Below are 20,186 nucleotides of genomic sequence, written 5' to 3'. Positions count from 1 at the left end.
ACGTGTCTGTTCGAGTCTTATATTTTTTAAAAGAAAAGAAAGTGTTTTTGTTCCTCTTTCTCTCTTGTCGACTTTCTCTTTCCTCAGTTGCTGGACCTTTTCTTTTTCGTGCGGGTTTTTTTCGGAGAGTCGAAGAAAAATCTCTCTTCTGAAATTAAATCATTGGTCAATATTTATTCGAGGTGTTTCTTTTCGTTCATTTTTTAAAAAAGAAAATGGTAACTTGGGATGGGAAATTCGATCGCCTCAAGCTGTATAGGTTCTTTTTGAGAACAATCAAAACGGATGTATCTTCATTCTATTGTCCAATTATCAATTGTCGACCAACGCTAACGGGATACATCCTCTTCCGGCGTGAAATTCACTTCCGGTATCCGTTGCGTGCCGCCGCAAGATGAAAGATTTATTGAGCGGCGGCGGCCTATGGGGCGGTTTGTCATCACCTTTCCCCACTAATTATTTTCCACCTATTTTTTTTTTTTTTTTTCTTGTGTGTGTTGTTTCCGTTTACCTTGTTAGCGGGTGCTGTCACCTAGTGGCCGAAATGCTCAACCATCCTATTGATCCCCCGGGTAATAATAATAATCAAAAACAAAAACAGAAAAGAGAAAACACGCAATTTATACATGTTTTGAATAAAAGTTGAATTCTCTGAGACTGCTGCCCATTGCGGGTGCGCATGTATTTATCATGATCTCGGTCTGAACGGGAAATGCTGATGACCGTGCGTGATAGTCTCTTATGACATATCCAAGGCTGCAGTGCATAAACCCCCCCCAAAAAAAACAAAGTGCTAGATGCGTCTACACGTACGTATGTAGCGCTGAGCAATCCCCCAACGACGAACAGAGGACCCTGACCGGATAAAATAAAAAGAGAAAAAAAAAATTCTGAAAACTAAGCAGAAAAGTCCAGCAGCAGGGATTCCATAAGACATACAAGGGAAATCTAGGACACGGGATGAAAGAACCAACCAAAGGATAACACACACGATAAAAAAAAAAACATGTCCCTATCGATCGGATGTGTGTATAGTATATGGCGCGCGAGAACTACAAACTTCTTGATGTGTCATCCAATCCATCCACTTTCAGTTTCTGCTGCTGCTGGATGGATGGATCGATCGATAATCCAAATGTACCAAAATCCAGACATTTTTTTCTACTATACTAAGGGCTAGGAGAGACAAGTCGTCGTGTCAAGAAAAACGATGATGTCACACACACACACAACGATCTGCACAATCAACGATCGAGTCAATGTGATCGAAACAGGTTTATTTTGATTTCGATTTTCTATATAGCCCTTACACACAAAATGATCAAATAGAAAAAAAAATAAAGGTTTAACCGGATACGGTCGTTCATATCCAGAAAAGGACAGCAAGCGCAGTTATAAATAAATATATTCTTCACACACACAGCCAGCGCCAGCTAGTCAGCCAACTTGATATGTGTTGTTCATTCTTCATTGCGACCTGAATCATCCTCTGTTTACAAAATCAGATGTATCTCGATGGTTAGATTTTCCCATGGTTCTTGTATACGAGTGTATAACATTCTTTTGTGTGTGTCAGATCGAGTAAATATTCGCAGCTCGTCGAGTTTTATCTTTTTTTGGTGGCGGCGGCGGCTGCGGTGGTGGCGGAGTTGTGACGCGGGCGTCGGTCCAGGCCAGCGCAGGAATTAGAGACGCTAATGAACCGGCGGAGGGAAACTCTGCGCAGAAGGTTCTTCGGTTAATTGGATTGCTAAATTGAACGTCTGGACGAGGCCAGCATAATATAATCTTAAACCCCAGCAAACTTGTTTTATTCTTTTTTGGCCTTTTTTTACGAGGCTTATTATGACTATTTCAGCCTAGGCGTAATAATGCCATTGGATCCAGGCGGATTTACGATCCATGACAGTCCCGGAAAAGATTTTTTTTTTTTTTTTTTTTTCCTCTTTAGTTTTGAACGGCCTGTTAATTTCGCGGTCAACAATAAGGAAAAAAGTAACAACATGTCGGACCCACCCGTTTTGAAATGAGTCCCGCAATTAAATGAGCTGCAGTTGGGGAGCGGCTTTTATAATGCACCCAAAGTGTATATAAGACTTGACTTTAATGGCTTATCCCCATCACACACACACATACAAAAAATAATTCCAAAATCTTGTCGTTGTTGTGTGTTCAAATTTAAAATAAAAAGGAAAACAGCTGGACACGAGTTGAGTCGAATTATTGAGCCCTGGAGCGTAATTGCCGCTAGACGTCCGCGATTCACTGATTCGTTAAGATCGTGTGTATAACTCGTATACTACCACTACTACATACCTATATACCAAGTTGAGGAGAACATGTATATGTACGCGCTTGATCGATTAGGAACGCTCTCTCTCTCCTGAGCTGCTATGGCCAGCATCTCGCTATGTACATGCTGTCGTCAAGTCAAGATGGGAAGGAATATCTAATTTCTGGTTGAAACTGCCCAAGTTGTCGTCACTTCAACGTGCCTAGAAAGTACAAAGAGATTTTAGCCGGGACAAACGAAATCTATGGGTGTGTGTGTGTTAAATTCGATGCTGTGCTCAGTACAATGAACACATCCGCCGATTCCCGGAAGAGACAAAAGACCTTGGTTCGTGTAACTTATGATAGAGACGTATACTAACAACACCGTCATTGCCGCGGATGAATCTAATCAAGAGATTATCCCGAAATCAATTAGTTACGATCGGTCAGCGCCATCGTTGTGGAGTTACAAAAAGAAACGAGTCCGTGTCCATCGGCCTGGCTGAGCTGTTGTGTCTAAATTATCGTGAAAGTTGAACGATTTCTCTTGGGTTGGATGACGCCATTCATCATGTTCGAAACTCTCGCCATTTCGTTTCACTTGTTAGCCAGAGAAAGTCTTGCAGTCTTTTGTTGTAGACGCTCACCTATTGTAAATATATATAAGCAGTTGATTATACAAAGATGAGGCGAGCTATTTTCTTCTTTATTCTTTTGCCATTCTATTCAAACCATCTAATAATATTCCTTTTTGACGATTCCCAATGATATAAAAGATGTGGGCAGCCAGCGCATTCTCTGCTGTCGAGTCTATAAAAGCAGTTGGCAATGAATCGAATATTTTACAATCGAAAAAGAGCCCATTCGAGCCGTGGTTTACCACCCGTTTTCATTTACAATCCAATTTCCAGTCGTCAGATTGTTGACTGAATTTCAATAAAAAAATCGATTAGACCGAACACACAGCAGCAGCAGCTAGCAGCTAGCAGCGCGTGCCTATCTGGAGAAGAAATGTGTGTCGGGAGCAGCTTGTTAGATGCGTGCGAGCTGCTGCTGCTGCCGTTCAAACGCTGTACATATAATGAAAGAAAGAAAAAATCCCGTTTGACTTGTGTGCGTTCTGTGTGGGTTGAAATGCTGTCGCTGTTTCTTCTTCTTTTTTTAAATTTATTATCACTGTATATATCCACTCCCGCATGAACATCCAACCTGGCCATCTTCTTCCAAGGTCGTGTTGCTCGTCAAGTTCAAGGCACCACACCGGGACCGGGGCCATTTTGTTTATCGCCTCCCCCTTATTTGCCTATATCTCCTCTCCTATTTACTATAGCATACTACGACTACTACTAGATACAACAACAACAACAACAACAACTTCCAAGGGGAAACATTTATTTCGTTTTTACTATCCGTCAAAATGGCCGCCGGGCATTTCTCCGCTTGCAACACGCAAAACGTGTTATTACACAATCAGCTCCGACAACTTCCGACTCTTGTACTACGTTGCGTATCTATATATGTAAAGTGTGTCGTATACTTTATTCGGCTTCACTTAAAGCGAAAGAAGAAGAAGAAATTTCAATAGATCCACCGGAAATGATCCCCCCCACTTAAACCGGAAGGGGTTGTATATGTATTCACCCTCTTCTTCCTTCTTCTTCCCAAATAGCTCCACCCTTATAGTATAAATATACACAGCACTCAACCATCGGTCAAAACAAGGGGGGAAACTATACCGACAACAACAACAACAGACGCAACAACCCCCGAAACGTGTGTTGGCCATACAAGGATCGCCCTCACAGTCGGCGACACACACACACACGAATCTAAAGTTTTGAACTTTATCCTGCGCCATAAAAGAAGAAGAAGCCACCATGTTTTTTTTTATTATTTGGGGACCACCGAAAAAATAAAATAAAAAAAAAAGAATAAGATGACTGTTAAGTGTTAACTGCGGCTCGTTATTATACGACCGCCTTTTTGTTATAGTGGGGTCCAGCAGCAGCCAAGCTCTTTTTGTTTTGTTATATTTTCTCCTAAAAGGGGCCTATAGAGCTATTTGGGGATATGGCAGTTCTGCTAGATTCTTCTTCTTATTATTATCGTATATAGCGCGACTTTTGAATGGCGTACGCAAACATATAAAGCAGCTCGATGACTCTCTCTTTTTTCTCTAGCTCGAAAACAGCATCTGTCGGGCCTTAAATTATATTCTCTGAGGATGTTTTTACTTCTTCTTTTGTTTGTTCTGGTCAAAAATAGACATTTGGACGAGGGAATTTATATATGGTGAAAAGGGGACAACAATTTTGTGTGATAAGGTTAAAAACTGTATACCTACTACTTGCACGTTTCTACCGTGTGTGTGTGTGTGGGTATCAATTGTCGAAAAAGGCCTGGGGGATCTCGGCAACCAGCACCACCTAGCGGCGTAGAAAATCAAGACAATTATACACACACACCCCGAAAAATAGTCTGCCAGGGCCCGCCCCCTTTTCTCCTCGTGTGTGTGTCTGTTCCTTTAACTTTTTTTCCTTTTTCAAAAATGTGTTCAGTCTCCCATTCGACTTGGTGGCCGACACAACGCCACACACTCTCAAATGAAAACGTGAAAAACCCACAAAATTTTTTTGTTATTTGCACGAACCATTTTTTGACCTATAACGACGAATAAAACTTGTGTGATTTTGATCGAGTGACGAGACATTTTTGTGCAGAATAATTTCAGTTGCTCTGTGTGGTGTGTGTGTGTCAATCACGTGGTTTGGCCGAAACGTTTGTCTGTGTGCCCACACGATGGTGGCCTACCCGCCATTAAAAAAGCCCGCGATCTTCTCCAGACTTGGATACCACTGTGCTGCTGCTGCAGTGACATCACGAGAAATTCCAACGTAATTGCGTGCTGCACAACAGGTTAGTAGTGGGTGCATAGTTATCATTTTTTTTCCGGAAAGAGAAACGTGTTGATCACCGGAATGGAGTAATAATGCACGGTGCAACCGAATAACCCGCGTGTGTTGTGTTGACTCGTTAAGACCCTCGAGCTTTTTTAATGGCGTAACAGGAGAATTTCTTCAAATTTTTGTGAGTGCCATTTTGTTATTTCTTCGTGTAGTTTACCCACGATTTTTATCACTTGGAATTGCGTCATGAGGATGGCAAAATCGGCTTAAAAAATGTCGTCACCATGTCGCCACACTTTTGGGCTAAGAATTTTCCCGTTAGGTTCTTTTTTTATTTACAATTTGATCTCTTTTTTTTTCTTCCGTCATCTAAACGACACGGCGAAGATGATTGGGGTTGAAACGATATAGAGCCCTCTATTCGCTTGACTGCGCCAACACAACAACCGTCCCGTCAATAGAGCGTGAGAAGTTGGCCATGTTTTTTCCCGCGCGCTGCTGACTCTGATCGCGTCGAGCCGTTCGTTCAAAAGAGAAAAAATTTTTTACACACACACTCGAAGAAAAGAGATATTTTTACGGCAACCAACTATTACAGAATGAAACACAATGGGAACATCAACACGCCAGAAAAGAGAGAAAAAACCGGTCACCGAATGGCGGCCTAAATTTCGGTCGGGAATTATTATTATTATTATTTATATTTTCTTGTTCTTTCTCCCCTTGACTGAGTTATGAAGCCAGCGAAAATATATAAGAGGCCGTTGGCATGACCTGCAGGCATGTACACACAATTTCCAATGCGGATCCTTCAGCTGTCAAGCGGAGGGAAAACGTATCTAAAGCAACACACAGGTGTTATTTCTTACTTCTTCTTATCTTTCTTCAAAGCTTAGCCGCAACCAGTACACACATCATCATTATCAGTTGACACAGATATGTAGCATTGTTAAGGTTCTTTTTGAGGTGGAAGGGGGGGGGATGTGTGTTACCGTTTCTTTTTCCCCCCGCTGTGGTTATCATTGGTTTCACGATAGATAAAAAAAAAAGATGGGCACGTCATGTGTTTTGGTGGTCATTCTTTTTTTTCCCTCCCGCAATTCTCGTCACCATTTCCGCTCTACTTGGGAGTCGTTCGTACGATATTATAACGGAGCTGGAAGAGAGAGAAATAATAATAATCAAATGATTGGTTATGGTGTTGCGTCGAAACAAATCAGGTCGCCGCAAAAATGTGTTGTTGTATTCTCTCACCAATCAATTTCGACGAATGACTTTCTGAGAAGCCATTATTATTCATCATTCTCTGTGGCGACAATTTCTAGACCTGTTTCAACTAGTTTGGGTGTTGTTTAGATGAGAGAACGGCCCCTGCTAATTTCTAGAGAGAGACAAGTATAACGGTGGATGTGGTATGATAACAAACACACGAGCTTAACCAGTTCTCGATTGACCTCTAACGAATTTAGCCTTTACTTTTTTGAAAATTCAGCTCACTTTTAAGGACATCTGGAGATGGTCACGAGTTTCTTTTGGGAAATGTTGGACTCTTTTAAAAGTTGGTCAATTATTTCCTATTAATTGACAGTGAACTTGGCCTCAACTTGAAATCAAGTTGTAGTTTTCCCAAATCATCGAAACTTTTCTTTCGTCTCACAAAATGGAGAGAGCTTTTTGATTTTTGCACAAAATCGAAATTCTTTTTTTCTCAATTTTCTTTAATTCGGGAGGTTGGCGACCGTCAATGGCCAGTTGGTCATTCGAGTCACGTAGTCGCATTCGTTGGTTTCATGTTGTGTAGCTCCGAGACGCGCGTATGCCAGAGAGAAATCTATATAAGGTTATGGTAGAGAGAGACCTCGACACAGGTGGAAAATAATAATTTTTTAAAAAATATTTTAGCAGTTTTTTTTTTTTTTCTTCAATCGAGTTTTGCAGTCGGTTTGTAAACCGCGCTGGAACCAGTTTGGAACCGCCAGGAGAAACTGTAGACATTCCTCAACTTACTACGACTACTACTACTATACTACTACTACTACTATGAGATGATGTTACAACTGGTCAAACAGGGCCGACAGAATCTCTCTCACATGGTAGAAGTGAAAGTCCCCCATCACAAGAAGAAAATACAAAACTGAGAGAGAACTTTCATCTCGTGAAATTCTTTATTTTTGGGGGAGAGAGAGATAGAAAAACCCTTTCTCTCTATTACTCGCGGCTGACTGGCCATTGTGAAAATGTGGAGACCCCCTTTGGCCCGTCTTTCTCTCTTTTGTTTACATCGAGTTGTATAAAAGGGCCCCTCTGGTTCTTTATTTTTCTTTTTCTGTCGGGGACTTTTAAATTGGTTGCCGCAACTTGACTGGGATTTGTGTCCAATTTAATTATCTTTTCCGGGCCAATGGGAAACTTTCAAAGGGGATCCTATTGTTGCGAATCGAGACGAAATTCAATCTGCCGTGTCTCCGCAAGGATTCTTCTTTGTCATAGGGGGGCACAAATCATATGGTTGCCGAACCGTAGATAGGCGCGCGCGCGTGTTACCTTGACTCTCCTTTTTTCAACTATGATTATTATTATATACTCTTCCACCTTTCCTTTCCCTACAGGGGCCCCACCTTTCTCTCTTTTGCAGTCGACACATACACAGAGAGAGAGAGAGAATGTGCGCGTTAAGCTTTTTTAGCCTCATTTGCATCTACTGCGGACTCGCAGCATTACGTAAGTGTCCCCCCAATGGGCATCAGTCACGCTCTCTCTCTCACCAAACCTCACACACACGTGAACTGATTCGTTGGGTTTAGATTTCGTCGTCGGGAAAATTCCAGATCGTTATCCTTTTTTTTTTTGGTAATTACCTTTAACCAATTGGCAATTACTTAATGATAGCCTCGTGGGAATCGTTCAAACACGATCGGATCAGCAGTTTTTCTCCTTTTAATAGTCATCAATGGATGATGTAAGCTCAGAGGAGGCAGCAAACTGATATCCATCGTTAAGAGATTTTCCTTTTTTTTTTGTGTTGTGTCTCGTTAATGAGCATCACATCCCCACCAACCAAGTTTGGTGGTGGGTTGGAAAAGAGTAAGGCGAGAACAGGAAATGGATGGGGAGCGGCGGTCACAGGCAAGAGTCGAATATCGGTGCGGATGATCACCAAAAAATAAAATAAAAGGAGATTGGGGATAGACGGATGGTAGTATACCCCTTGACTTTTTAGCGTGTGAAACCTGGCAACGGCAGCACTACACACAGGACACACGAAACGGTTTAGTGCACTACACACTATCCATGTCGTTCATCATCCTCATTACGACACAGACAAAAAAAAATACAGGGGCAGTAGCAGTAGCTCTTGAAATTCTATCAACACGACATGCACAAAAACGTCGACATTTTTATTCCCCCTCCTAGCCGAATACTAAAAACAGGATGATGATGATGATGATGATGACATTTTTTGTCCCCTCCCGCCGGAATTCCGCCCGGCTGATTTCTTCCTCCTTTTTTTTAATTAATTTTATTTTTTTGGTTCCATTGAAAAAAATAAATAAAAATTGATTTTACCAATGTGATGTATGCATAATTTGATCTATTTTTGTTTCTCTCTCTTTTTTCCTCGTACTACAGGGCGTGGTGACTGACTAGACCGGAGGCGCTTGGTGGGATTAAAATAAATAGTCACGAAAGAGCGGAGCCGGAATTTTCTCTTCATTCCGAGAAGAAGAAAGAAAGAAGGTGAAAAGGAGAGAAAGTGAAAGAACTGGCAGCAGGTCGAATGGTTGCCAACGAGATTGCTGGGTCTGGACAGGTGGATGTCTTCCTCGGAGGCGGTAGCAGGTGGACGACATCATCTAATACAGGAATAACTTCCGTGACATGCCAGTCCAGTAGACTGTCGGGGGTAACGACAACAACAACAGGAGAAAGAGGGGGCGTAGTAGGAGCGACGACGACGGCGTCGGCGCCAACGACGACGCCACCCGGTGGCGATGCGGTCAACTTGAGCCAACAGCTCCGCTACGGACCTCACTCGACTGCGGACAGACATCGCACCACGGCCGCCGCCGCTCAGGGGTGGGCGGATACGCGCCAACCGTCGCCCGACATTGGACCGTCAGAGACGGACGAGAAAGGTCTTCCACCTCCGCAGTCTCCTCGGCGAAGCTCGTCGTCATCCGTCGACGATTTGGACCGCGTCCAACAACAGCAACAAAAACGTTCAGTTGGCAACTCTTGTCTGGATTCCGGCAGCAGCAGCAGCAGCAGTGCAAGTGGCGCAGTGCATTATCGTGTGGTTTCCTCCTCCAGCGACGGAAGCGGATTGCGGATTAATAACAACAGCAGTGCAACTGTCGGCGGCTCCACTGGAGGACAGTCGTCGTCGGATGGGGAGGATTCAGTGATTGAGGCGGAAGAGCAGCAGCAGCAGCAACCGAGTCGAAAGTCCATCAACATCATCCACGCTGGTGTCGTTAATGATGCCCTGGATGCTCCGCAGAAGTCGGACGATCAGCAGCACGACGACAAGATGCCGCGCCAGTCGCACTACGATTCCGGCTCGGTACAACATCAACAACAACAACACGCACAATGGCAGACGCAAGGAGGTGGAGGAGGAGGAGATTGTGATGAAATCAACAACACGAGTCTTTCTTCATCTTCTTCTTCTTCCGGCGGAGGAGGAGGAGGAGGAGTCCCGCTCAAATCGGCGCTAAAGAGGCCAACGGCTGGCCGCTGCGGCGGAGTGGCCGGAACGTTGCAGCAGCTGCAATCGTTGCGCAAAAAGGCCCGGGTCCGGTTCAACGAGGCGCTCAACACTTTCCTCGAGTGCGATTACGTCATTTACGTTGACGATGACGAGTACGACCTGCTCTACCACTTGGATGCCGTGGCAGCAGCAGCTGCTGCGGCGGCCGCCGCTCAGGCGGAAGCCGAATTAGCCGATCCAGCCAATGTTTCCTCGGCAGCTTCTCTTGTGATTACGACGACGGAACAGCCTCAATTAGTCAACGTTCGCTCGTTTGAACTGCAGTTGCCCGAAACGTCGACTTGTGTCAGTCACGGACCCGTCACGGGATCAGCAGCGCCGGCTGTTGTAGCCTCGACGGGCGAAGCCGGGACGTTGAGTCCTCCCGACGGTTACAAGGACGCGGCCGCTTTCTACGCCGCCGCCGCCGCCTTGGTCGATCTGGAAAACCACGTCCATCTATCCGGCAAGTGGCATTATTATTTTCCTCTTGTCCTTTTTAACTTTTCATTATTATTTTTGACAAACAACTGCGCCTTTCTAAATTATTCAAATTTCCATCGCGCTTTTCTTTTCTTTCCTGGTTGGTTGTTGGCTAAACAACTCGAGGCTGAGAGAGAGAGAGAGATTTCCATCCATATCTAATAACTTTTTTTTCCGCATGCTAGATTCTATTATCTCTACATCGCTCCAGCCGTCGCCGGTATCGGTACCAGATAGTCGTTTTGAGTTCGGGTTTTTTATTTCATTTCGGGACTTGATGATGGCAGTCGTGTTCTAAAGGAAGTCGGGAGGAATTTCTAGTGATGAAACAGGAACGTTGCGGGTTGTTGTGTGTTGTTCTTTTCCCCCCACTCACCCAATGTCGAATGACAAGATAAAAATGGAAACGAGTCCAGGGTCTAGGCTCCTTGTTTTTCTTTTCTTTGTCGATATCTAAATGAATATTTCGTGTGGTGGCCCTTTTTGTTTGGCATTTAATGAACCTTATCGTCGAATCAAAATGCGAGTCTATAGTGGGTTTGTTTTCCCCTTTGACGTAAAAGGCTGGTGCGCCGTTGGCCTCTCTCATTAGGTCGCCGCCGTCCTCCAAATCAAGTCCGACTCTTTTTCCTCGTCGCTTTTCGCCTCCCACTTACTTTGGGCTTAAAAGGGGAAAATAGGAAATCCGCCAGCGGTGGTGGTCGCGGTGGATGGATGGATAAATGCACACACGTAGAGGGAAAATCGAGTGGTGATTGGCAGTGTGTGGGAGGCAGCAAAGTTGATAGGATTCGCGCGCTACACAACAAAATCAAGTTCTTCTTCTTCTTTTTAGTTTTACGTCGGCCGCGTCCATCTGGCCGAGTGCCGATCGATAGCACCGCCCCGCAGAGCAGCAACTCCCGACGAGGAGATCCGTCACTGTATCGTTAGACTCTTGTTCTCTCTCCTATGGATGTAACGCGCATTTAGATGGTGGAAGGATGGAAGTGAGGGGGTTGTTGTTGGGTGGGGGGGTAGGGGAGGAAGGCATTGTTTCTTTCTCGACCCGATTGGACTCACTCAACAGATGGCGGCTGCTTATTTTTATTTTGTCGTTTCCATTGATTCCTCACTGCTACTTCCATCCGAAATCCGGGCGTCTTATTTCTTTTTTTTTCCCGGTTGCGTTTGATAAATCCGACGTGTCCGGATGAATGTGCGTCTTTTTTTGTTTACCGTGCACAGAGTGAGAGATTGAGGAGGGTTTTTTTCGTCCAGGGGGATTGTGGCCCAGTTGAAAAGAGGAGGCAAACGTGGATAGATCCTTGCACTATTGTCGGCCATCTTTGTGATGTTCTCGTTGAAATCGTCTTCACTCCACCGCTGCCGCCGCCGCTCCTTTACAGAAGGAGAAGAGAAAAAAGGAGGAGACTGAGAGAGAGAGAGACGATGGAGCGGCGTCAGCGGATGAGAATCGCTTATATATACACACACATATACACACACAAGAAGAGTCTAGAAATAAGAGAGAGAGAGAGAGAGAACCTTGTGCCATCGATCGATACTTGGGCTCTCTCTCTCTCTCTGTCAGCCACGCAATTCGCCGTGAGTGGGTGGAGGAAAGGAGAAGGTCGAAAGGCGGATGAAAACGTGGAAGAAGAAGAAGAAGAAGAAGAAGAAGGACATTTTCTTATAGAATTGGATAGATTTGATGTAGATAGAAATACACGTCTAGTGTGTGTGTGTTTTTACATCATCAACACTTGACCGTACTGCTCCATTGATTGTGTTTTTCTGGTGATTCTATTCCGCCGGAAGCCCCGTAGTATACAATAGGGCATCATCCCCTCTCCACCTACTTTTTTTTTGTATGTGTGTGTGTAGTTGTTGCCCAGGTTGAGATTATTACATGTTTTGTTGGCGATTGGAATCTGGTCTTCCCTCCCACTGATGGAAATGTGATGGACACCTGATCAAATTGACTCGAGTCTTATCGTCGTCATCAGACCGCGTCCTGTTGTTCGTACGTCGCACATTTGCAGTATAACAGAAAGCCAATCCTTTTTTTTCGGACGAGGGGGTTGTACACTAGTGGTACACAGTCCCCGGGACCTATTGTGTGTGCTCTCTCCCTCTCTTCTTCTTCTTCTTATTTCTTATTTCTTTCCCTCCTTTTTTGCACAGCTCGACAGGATTATAACGTAGGAGGGGAGAGAGTCAGAGTAAGGAGAGAGAGAGGATGGAAAAGGGGATCAATATTTTGGTATCATGGGGTTCGGCAACTCATTGAGGATCCATTGTCGAGTGGTTGCTGAAACCTATTTTGAAAACGCCCTTTTCATATAGACACAATCCCTACCCTCCCCCCGCCACTAGTCCTCCAAAGTAATAATGTGCAGTGCAACACACTGTACACGAGCTGGATTTCTCTTCCGGAAAAGGAGAGAAAAAATTGTTTGAAGATGGAGCTTGTTTTGATAGTTTAGTAGACTACTTTCAAAAGTTCTCTCTCTCCTCTAGTACATATATATAAAAGTTGTTTGCTTTGAAACACTTTTCCTGTTGTCTGTGCGAAAAAGAAGAAATCACTAGGCAAGTGTTAAAATAAAAAAAGGGGGTAATGAAATTCCAGTCCCGTTTTCGACACGACTCGTAGACTTTTTCTCCCTGACGGATATTTGATCGGTATCCGAAAACTAGAAGGATATACAATTGCAGTTTCCCCAGCTGCAGGTGACGATGACGGAAATATACTACATTTTTTTCTTTTTAGTAGTAGGTTGAAAAAAAGTTGGACTCGATCTCTTTTTTTTTCCCCACCCCACACACACACACTGGTAGGGTGGTATCCCATATTATGTGGTTAGGAGACTCTGAAAAGAAGTGGGCGATGCCGCGCCACCCGATCCCTTTTTCCTCGTTCCGTCTTCTCTTTCATCTGAGGAGTCTTTGAAAATTGTGACAACTCCTGGGAAAACCTCCCCCCCCCCCCTCTCCTAGAAGAAGAAAGTCGACAATCGGAATATGTTTTTTTTTTTTCAGTAGGGGTTGTATAGACTGGTGCTACACTAGCACGCCCCCCTTCGTTATGGTCTTGTCGAGAGTTAAAAGCGGAATCTCGGCAGCACTGGCGCAGCAAGCAAGACTTGGATTGATGAATACCCGTCTGATTTTTATTTATTTTTTTTTTCCTTTTTTCTCTTTGCTGATTTTTATTTATAGGCTTCGCCGACGATGGAGTGGATCCATGGGAGTCTGAAGACTATGATGATGAAGAGGGCATGGCCGACGAAGCGGAAGCGCTCGACAACGGCTGGATGGATTCTCAGTTGTCGGAGGAATCGCCAAAAAGCCACGCAAATCGACAACAACAACAACAACAACTGCAGCAGCAGCAGACGCCTCAGCAACAGCAGCAGTCAGTGAGTGACGGCCCTGCAGTTGGCGATCTCGTCGTTCCTTTGCCGGATCCTCCCCGTACGGGCATTCTCAAAGGAGGCAAATTATGGCGAGGAGCCGTCAATAACAACAACAACAGCAGCAGCAACAACGACAGTAGTCAGAACAACAGCTCTTCAACGTCGTCTTCAGCCGGCGCTTCATCCGCCATTGGAGAAGAGGCCACTTTGTCACGTCACGGTGAAAAATCGCCAGCTGTCCGTTTCATCCATCTCAACGATGCTCAGGGTGGAGGAGATTCGGAGGACGGAGCCAGCAACGCGACTGCAGCCAATGCAACCGGCGGCCCGCCCAGCGGCGGCGGAGGACAGTCTCAAAGAAGTGGAGGAGGCGGCGGTCATCATCACAACTCGGCCTTCCAGCAGCTGTTCCCACGAGCTAGAAAGCTTCTCCAAGAATTGCCAGAGGCCGAAATCCAGCGGTTGACCACAGCCGCTCGAGCCAATAATGCTCCGTCGTCCGTCTCGTCCGTGTCCTCGTTCGCCTCTTCTTCTTCCAGGACGGGCGTCACGTCCCTTCTTGGCCATTCGACCGACTCGGCCATCACCACCGACACTACCGACGCATCCGACCTCAAGTAATTGAACAAACATTATTTCCTTTCGTTCCGCTAGACGCCCAGGCCCCTCGTGTGGTCGTCATTTTTCCAGTAAAAAGATGAGAAATAATGTGTAGCCATTCCACATTTTTTACCCCGAAATTTTTGTTTTGTGGGGGGGAATTGGAAACGGAATCGAATGGAATGTGTGTGTTGTCTGGAAGAGAACTGGATGGTGTATGGGGGGGGGGGGTTCGCCCTTCCGCCAGAATCGATACCCGCACGCGCCCCGAATCCCTTTAATATTTAATATAGGACACTATCCATCCACCAACGGGAAGAGATATACTATTTCTTCTTCTCTTTCTTTAGGCTCTTTTTCTTGTTATTATTGGATGATTCCTTCTTTTCTTTTCGTTGAATTTTTCTCTCTCTCTTCAGTCCCCTTTCTTTCCTTATCCCTTTTCGGATAGCCAATAAAGAAGTGCAATGCATCCCCCCCCCCTCTCTCCTTTTTGATCTTTTCCGTCGGCTTTTGGATGGGGAACAATCGATCCGTCATTCGATACTCGACTACAACTCTGTGCACTTTGTAGCTACAGAAAAGAGACTTTTTGCCAGCTCGTCAATTTCAGCTGATTGTGTGTCTGTCTCCTCTCTCTAGTTTATCCCTTTCAAAAAGTTGCATGTTTTTAGCTGCAAAACCCCCCTCCCTTCCCTCATCTCTGTTGGATGGCATTACATAGTTTTTTTGTAGAGAGTTGACTGTTGGCCGGCCTCCCCGTTGCAATGGCTCAGCGATCTCCGCTTGAATTCTCTGACGGAATGTGATGTATGTCTAACGGAGCGTTACGGATATCCTTAACATGTTCCGTGACATAATGTTTCTTTTTTCTTTTCTTTCTTTCCTCATCTTTTCTAGTTGTTGTTGTTATTCAAACCGCAGGATCATCACAAGGCCCGAGCCCTTCCCTCCTATCCATTAGTGTACGCACTGATGACTGCGGTTAACCTCGATAGTACTGCCCACATTTTTCTCGGTTTATAGGCGAAAGGCCGTTGTCGTTTGATAGCAATTTTATTCGTCCATTTTGTGGGGCTTTTATTATCCATTCCCCATTTCGGGACCAACTCTTGACCGAGAGACACAAAAAATGGTGGACTCGCATTTTTTTAAAAGTTGATTTCACGCTTGATCAACTGGGCGGAATAAATTGGATTTCCTCGTTCACCCCCGTTTGTTTTCATTTCATTTTCCTAACATTTTTTTTGCTTTTGTCTATTGCCCTCGGCTATTAGGTATGAAAAGGCTTTGCGCGTTACGGAAGTGACAGAAGATGCGGTTGAAAGTCATCCAGCAGCATCCGGAGGAGGAGGAGGAGGAGCGGCATCGGCAGCTGCCGCCGCCAGATTGGGGGTGCACTATTCGGCGGATTACTATCAAATCATCAAGCGGATCCGCTTGGCGTCGGCTGAAACTGCCAGACAACAACAACAACGAAAAACGGATCCCACTCCGCCGACGGCTGCCGATTCCCTGGTGGAGCGGCTCAAATGGCTAACGACGACGGATGTTGATGACGAGGCGACGGAAGAGTCGACGGGCGTGGCCGAAGAGAGGGAAGCGGCCGACGGAGGAAGCGATCTGGAAATGGCGGCCATGCAACTTGCCGCCTACGCTTCCGTTCCGCTCGAGAATGCGGAACAAATCCTGGAGGGCCAAGAGGAGGAGGACAACCACTACCACCATCAAACGGCTCTGCGGTCAGCGGTGACTTCCGGAACTGGCGAGGCGCAAGAAGCGGCCAACACGTCGTCGGCCGTGCCCAGCGCCAAACCTGGTAAATCCGGCGGCGGCGGTAGCGGCGGCGGAGGCGAGAAGAGCACGTACCGAAAACTCAACGAGCTCTTCTTCCGGACCAAGTCGAAAGATAAGAACAAGGACACGAACAAATCATCGAATTCGGCGCTCAACCGCAGTTTCTCTCCTCCACCTCCAGCGGAAGTGGAGCCCAAGATGAAACCCTCCAAGAAACAGCAGCAGCAACCTCACTTGATCCACATCGTCGGATTGGCGGGCAAATCGTCCAGCGCCACTTTATCCGGGCCCACGACGGCCACTGGGGCTTCTTCTTCTTCCTCTTCCGGGGCTTCCGGAACAGAGACGCTAGGGCGGATACCCAACGTGGTGCCGACAGTCGATCACGTCTACCGGGCAGCCGTCGATTTGGTCACGCGGAATAGTGGACAGCAGCTGATGAGTCATCCCGCCGGATTGGCGGTTCACCAATCCGGCCAAATCGTCATCCAGGGTCCTTCAGCCAACGATTCTTACAGTTTGGACGATATTGATGCCGCACTCCATGCTCAAATATCCGCCGCTGCCGCTGCCGCCTCTTCCGGCAACGGAGGAGCGCCGGAAGCCAATCCTTCTCAGTGTCTCTACTTGATGCCAGCGAACCATCGAATTCCGGAAGACTCCCGCGACGAGACGGGCGGATCGCGGAGTTCGGGAAGTTCGGGCGACAGCGGATTAGGTTTGAGTTCTCACGACACGAGTTTGACGGGCATGTCCGACTCTGCGACGGACGCCGGATGCGCTCAAGACGAGCTTCAAGCTTTCGTGAGACAGGACGCCACCCAAGGCCGGATCGACCGCATCAAAAAGAGATACAGCGCAGCACTGGAGCCGGACGAGGCGGAGGATTACGGATTCCTGCGGAGGCCGTCGGTGCGAGGCATCAAGACGAAATTCGGGTCGACGTCTGAGATAATCCAGCAAATGCAGGCCCAACTGGCCGGTCCTATGCCGGCCGTCACGGCCGCTAGAGCTTCCGGACAAACGCACGTCAACTGGTCGTCTTATGCGGAGCAGAGTTCCATCCAGGCGGAAGCGCTGCTGGATCCGCGCGAAAAGCGACGATCGGCCAAGATGGCCATGTCCAATTCGGTCCATCTTCCAGCCCTTCCCGAGGATGCCGGCTACTTCCACCAACACCAGCAACTGCTCCACAACGCCGGAACGGCTCATCCGAACGCCATGGTTACCAATCGACCGGCCTCTGTCATGAACATTTACGGATCCACTGGCGATCTGTACCAACACCTGAGGGCTCCCATGCGACCTGTGATGATCCGTCATCCCCCTACCACTTCTTCTTCCGTCGCCCCTGGGGCTCATCCGCATGCACCCCAACTCCTCGAGAGAACGTCTTCCGTTTCTTCCGTCTCTTCGGCCATTGACGCCAGCGCTGCTTACGGTACCATCCGCAGGCAGCCTCAAATGATGCAGCACCCTTCCTATGCCCATCCTGCTCTTCCGGATTCCTTATCCCCAACTCGAGACTACGCTCCGGCCGTGATGATGCAGCAGCACACGCAACAGCTCCTCCTCCAACAACAACAACAGCAGCAACACCACCATCAGCTGCCTCTGAGGATGACCGTCTCGACACCCGCTGGACCCTACATGACCAATCCGCAACAGCAGCAGAGGCCCGTGTCACAGCAGATGCCGGGCGGATCAGTCGCCTATTACGCCACTCCTCAAGATTATGCGCTGCAGCAGCAGCAGCAACTGCAACAACAGTTCCAGATGCAGCAACAACATCAACAGCAGCAGCAACAACAACAGCACTATGTTTACGCTACTCTTCCGGGCAAACGTCAGTCACCTTATGGTGTTCCGGCCAACATCCCTGTGTCTGTCGGTTCTCAGGTGGTGGTTAGCGGTGCTCCTACCGTGCTGGATCCGACCCGCTACCGCCAAGTCTTGCCGCCGATGACGTCCCAAGTGACCCTGCGGCCTTCTTCCGCCTCGGCCGACCCTCGATACGCATCGGTTTCGGTCGTCCACGGTGGCCATCTGCAGCCTCCTCCGCATCATCCTCAACAGCAACAACAGCAACAGCCAGCTGCTCCGACGTTGAAAGACGAACGGGAAGGGCCGGAAGGGGCCAGTTCATCCCCAGGTCTGACGCATCATGACGTCAATATGTAAGGAGAAAGGTCGAGAATTTCGACCAGATCCTTGTGCGGATGCGAATTTCCGTGAGTTGTTCTAATATTAGCCAAAGCAGGACACACAACAACGACGAATCGCTCCAGTTTCCACGTGGGTAGTGAAACTGCTGTCGGCCTCATCTCTTGAGGCCAACAGCACACACAAACAATCACGGCGAACAATCACGGCAGAAACACAAGAGGCAAAAGGCAATTTCGAGTTAACAAAAAGTGCGTGTGCGTTTATTTTGATGACGTGAAAATATTTTTTTTCCCCCCGTTTCCTCGAAGAGAAAATGTGAGCATCAAAGAGGTAAGAGGAAAATAACGTGATCTTTTACATTTGTTTTCCCACCCAAAACTGGACGGCCGACATTGTTATTGTCTCCCTTCTTTTTTTGTTTTGTGGTTATTTTTGGAGGGGATTGTTGTTTAAATTCAAAATCTGATTGCGCACACACGCACCTCCCTCCCACACACACACACACACACACGCTCTCATTCAAATGGATTGAAGAAGAAATACCAACAAAACGAGAAGAACACGACTGCTTCTTCCCCATCTACTGACTCCTTGTTCATTTATTCGTGAATTTGGTACCTGCAAACGATTCTAGTTTCAAAACAATATCCCAAAAAAAATTTTTTTTTCAAACGTGGAAAAAAAAAGATGACGACGACAAATAAATATAGAAACAATTAAAATAAATAAAGTTAAAACCAAAAAAAAATATTTACACAAATTTTGTTGGGTGGGTGAGATAGAGAGAATACCGGATGCAAACAAATCAAACTGACCGGGCAATTTCATTCAAAATCTTGTAAAAACAAAACAACAAAAAACACATTTAAATTCCCCCCACAAAACATTTTTTTTTTTTTTTTTTAATTGTTAACTATAAACACATTGCGCATCTTGAATTTAAGTTTTCGTGATTCCTTGTCTTAAAAAATTCGTTCCCTCTCTAACGACAAATGATCATCAGTTGTAAACTGAGTCGAGATTTGTAATCTTTCCTCTGTTTTATGTAAAGGATTTTTTTTGATTGACGGTATAGAACTTGTTTGAATGTTATGAGATGGGAGATAAATTACCGAGCGGCGACCGATGTTATTTTGGTGTGTCTGCCACTCGGCAATTTTCTCTTGTACACCTACGCACCCAATATGAAAATATCCCACCTGTGTGTTATTTCACACCTCCATCCCACCAAATTATTTCTGTTTTTCTCCAAACCTTTTTTGTTTGTTTGTTAACATCCTTGTCCTCTTTTTGTAATAGACATTTATGATATCCTACATATATTCACGTTGTATGTCTTGTAAAAAAAAAATTAATCGAAAAAATAACCAAAAGATTTAAAAGATGGAAGAGCCAACAAGTCTGGTTTTCTTTGTGTACAGTGTCTACAAATTTTTTTTTTTTTTGTTTTTATAAGCCGAGAGACACACACAGTATGTTTTTTTGACTGTATGTATATGTATACGTGTGTCTCGACGACAGCAGAGGAGTTAATCTTGTCTTGTTTTTCGTTCGCATTTATTTCGCTCGTCAGAATCTACGAAAGAGAAAGAAGAAAAAAAAACTGGGAAAAATCTTTTGAAAATAATTGAATGATGATAAATAATAATAATTGTACATGTCATGGCTGTCACAACATATGTCTGTATTTCAAACTCGTGTTCTCTATATATATTATATATAGACTTCTGAAACGTGTGTATTGTATATATATATACGGCGTCAATAAAATAGAAAGATATTATCCTCGAAAAAACAAAAATAAAATCA

At 45.7% G+C, this 20,186-nt stretch overlaps 1 protein-coding gene across 1 annotated transcript; it reads left to right on the top strand.

Annotated features, from left to right (window-relative positions):
* The first annotated feature begins 4,833 nt into the window (after positions 1 to 4,833).
* Positions 4,834 to 20,161, top strand: LOC124348831 (homeobox protein prospero-like). The gene is made up of 4 exons (XM_046799140.1): positions 4,834 to 5,190; positions 8,811 to 10,396; positions 13,618 to 14,431; positions 15,692 to 20,161. The coding sequence occupies exons 2-4, from the start codon at positions 8,959 to 8,961 to the stop codon at positions 18,390 to 18,392; spliced, it is 4,953 nt and encodes a 1,650-aa protein (XP_046655096.1). The 5' UTR covers positions 4,834 to 5,190; positions 8,811 to 8,958; the 3' UTR covers positions 18,393 to 20,161.
* The last annotated feature ends 25 nt before the right edge of the window (positions 20,162 to 20,186 follow it).

Source organism: Daphnia pulicaria, chromosome 7 (genome assembly GCF_021234035.1).
Source record: "Daphnia pulicaria isolate SC F1-1A chromosome 7, SC_F0-13Bv2, whole genome shotgun sequence".
NCBI lineage: Eukaryota > Metazoa > Arthropoda > Branchiopoda > Diplostraca > Daphniidae > Daphnia > Daphnia pulicaria.
This window is presented reverse-complemented; position numbering and strand designations above follow the sequence as displayed.

Bases quoted from the DNA above. Each gene is read 5' to 3' on its own strand.
- LOC124348831 (XM_046799140.1), top strand. From the start codon at position 8,959: ATGGTTGCCAACGAGATTGCTGGGTCTGGACAGGTGGATGTCTTCCTC. The intron at 10,397-13,617 runs GCAAGTGGCATT...TTTTATTTATAG, and splicing joins AAACCACGTCCATCTATCCG to GCTTCGCCGACGATGGAGTG. The intron at 14,432-15,691 runs GTAATTGAACAA...CTCGGCTATTAG, and splicing joins ACCGACGCATCCGACCTCAA to GTATGAAAAGGCTTTGCGCG.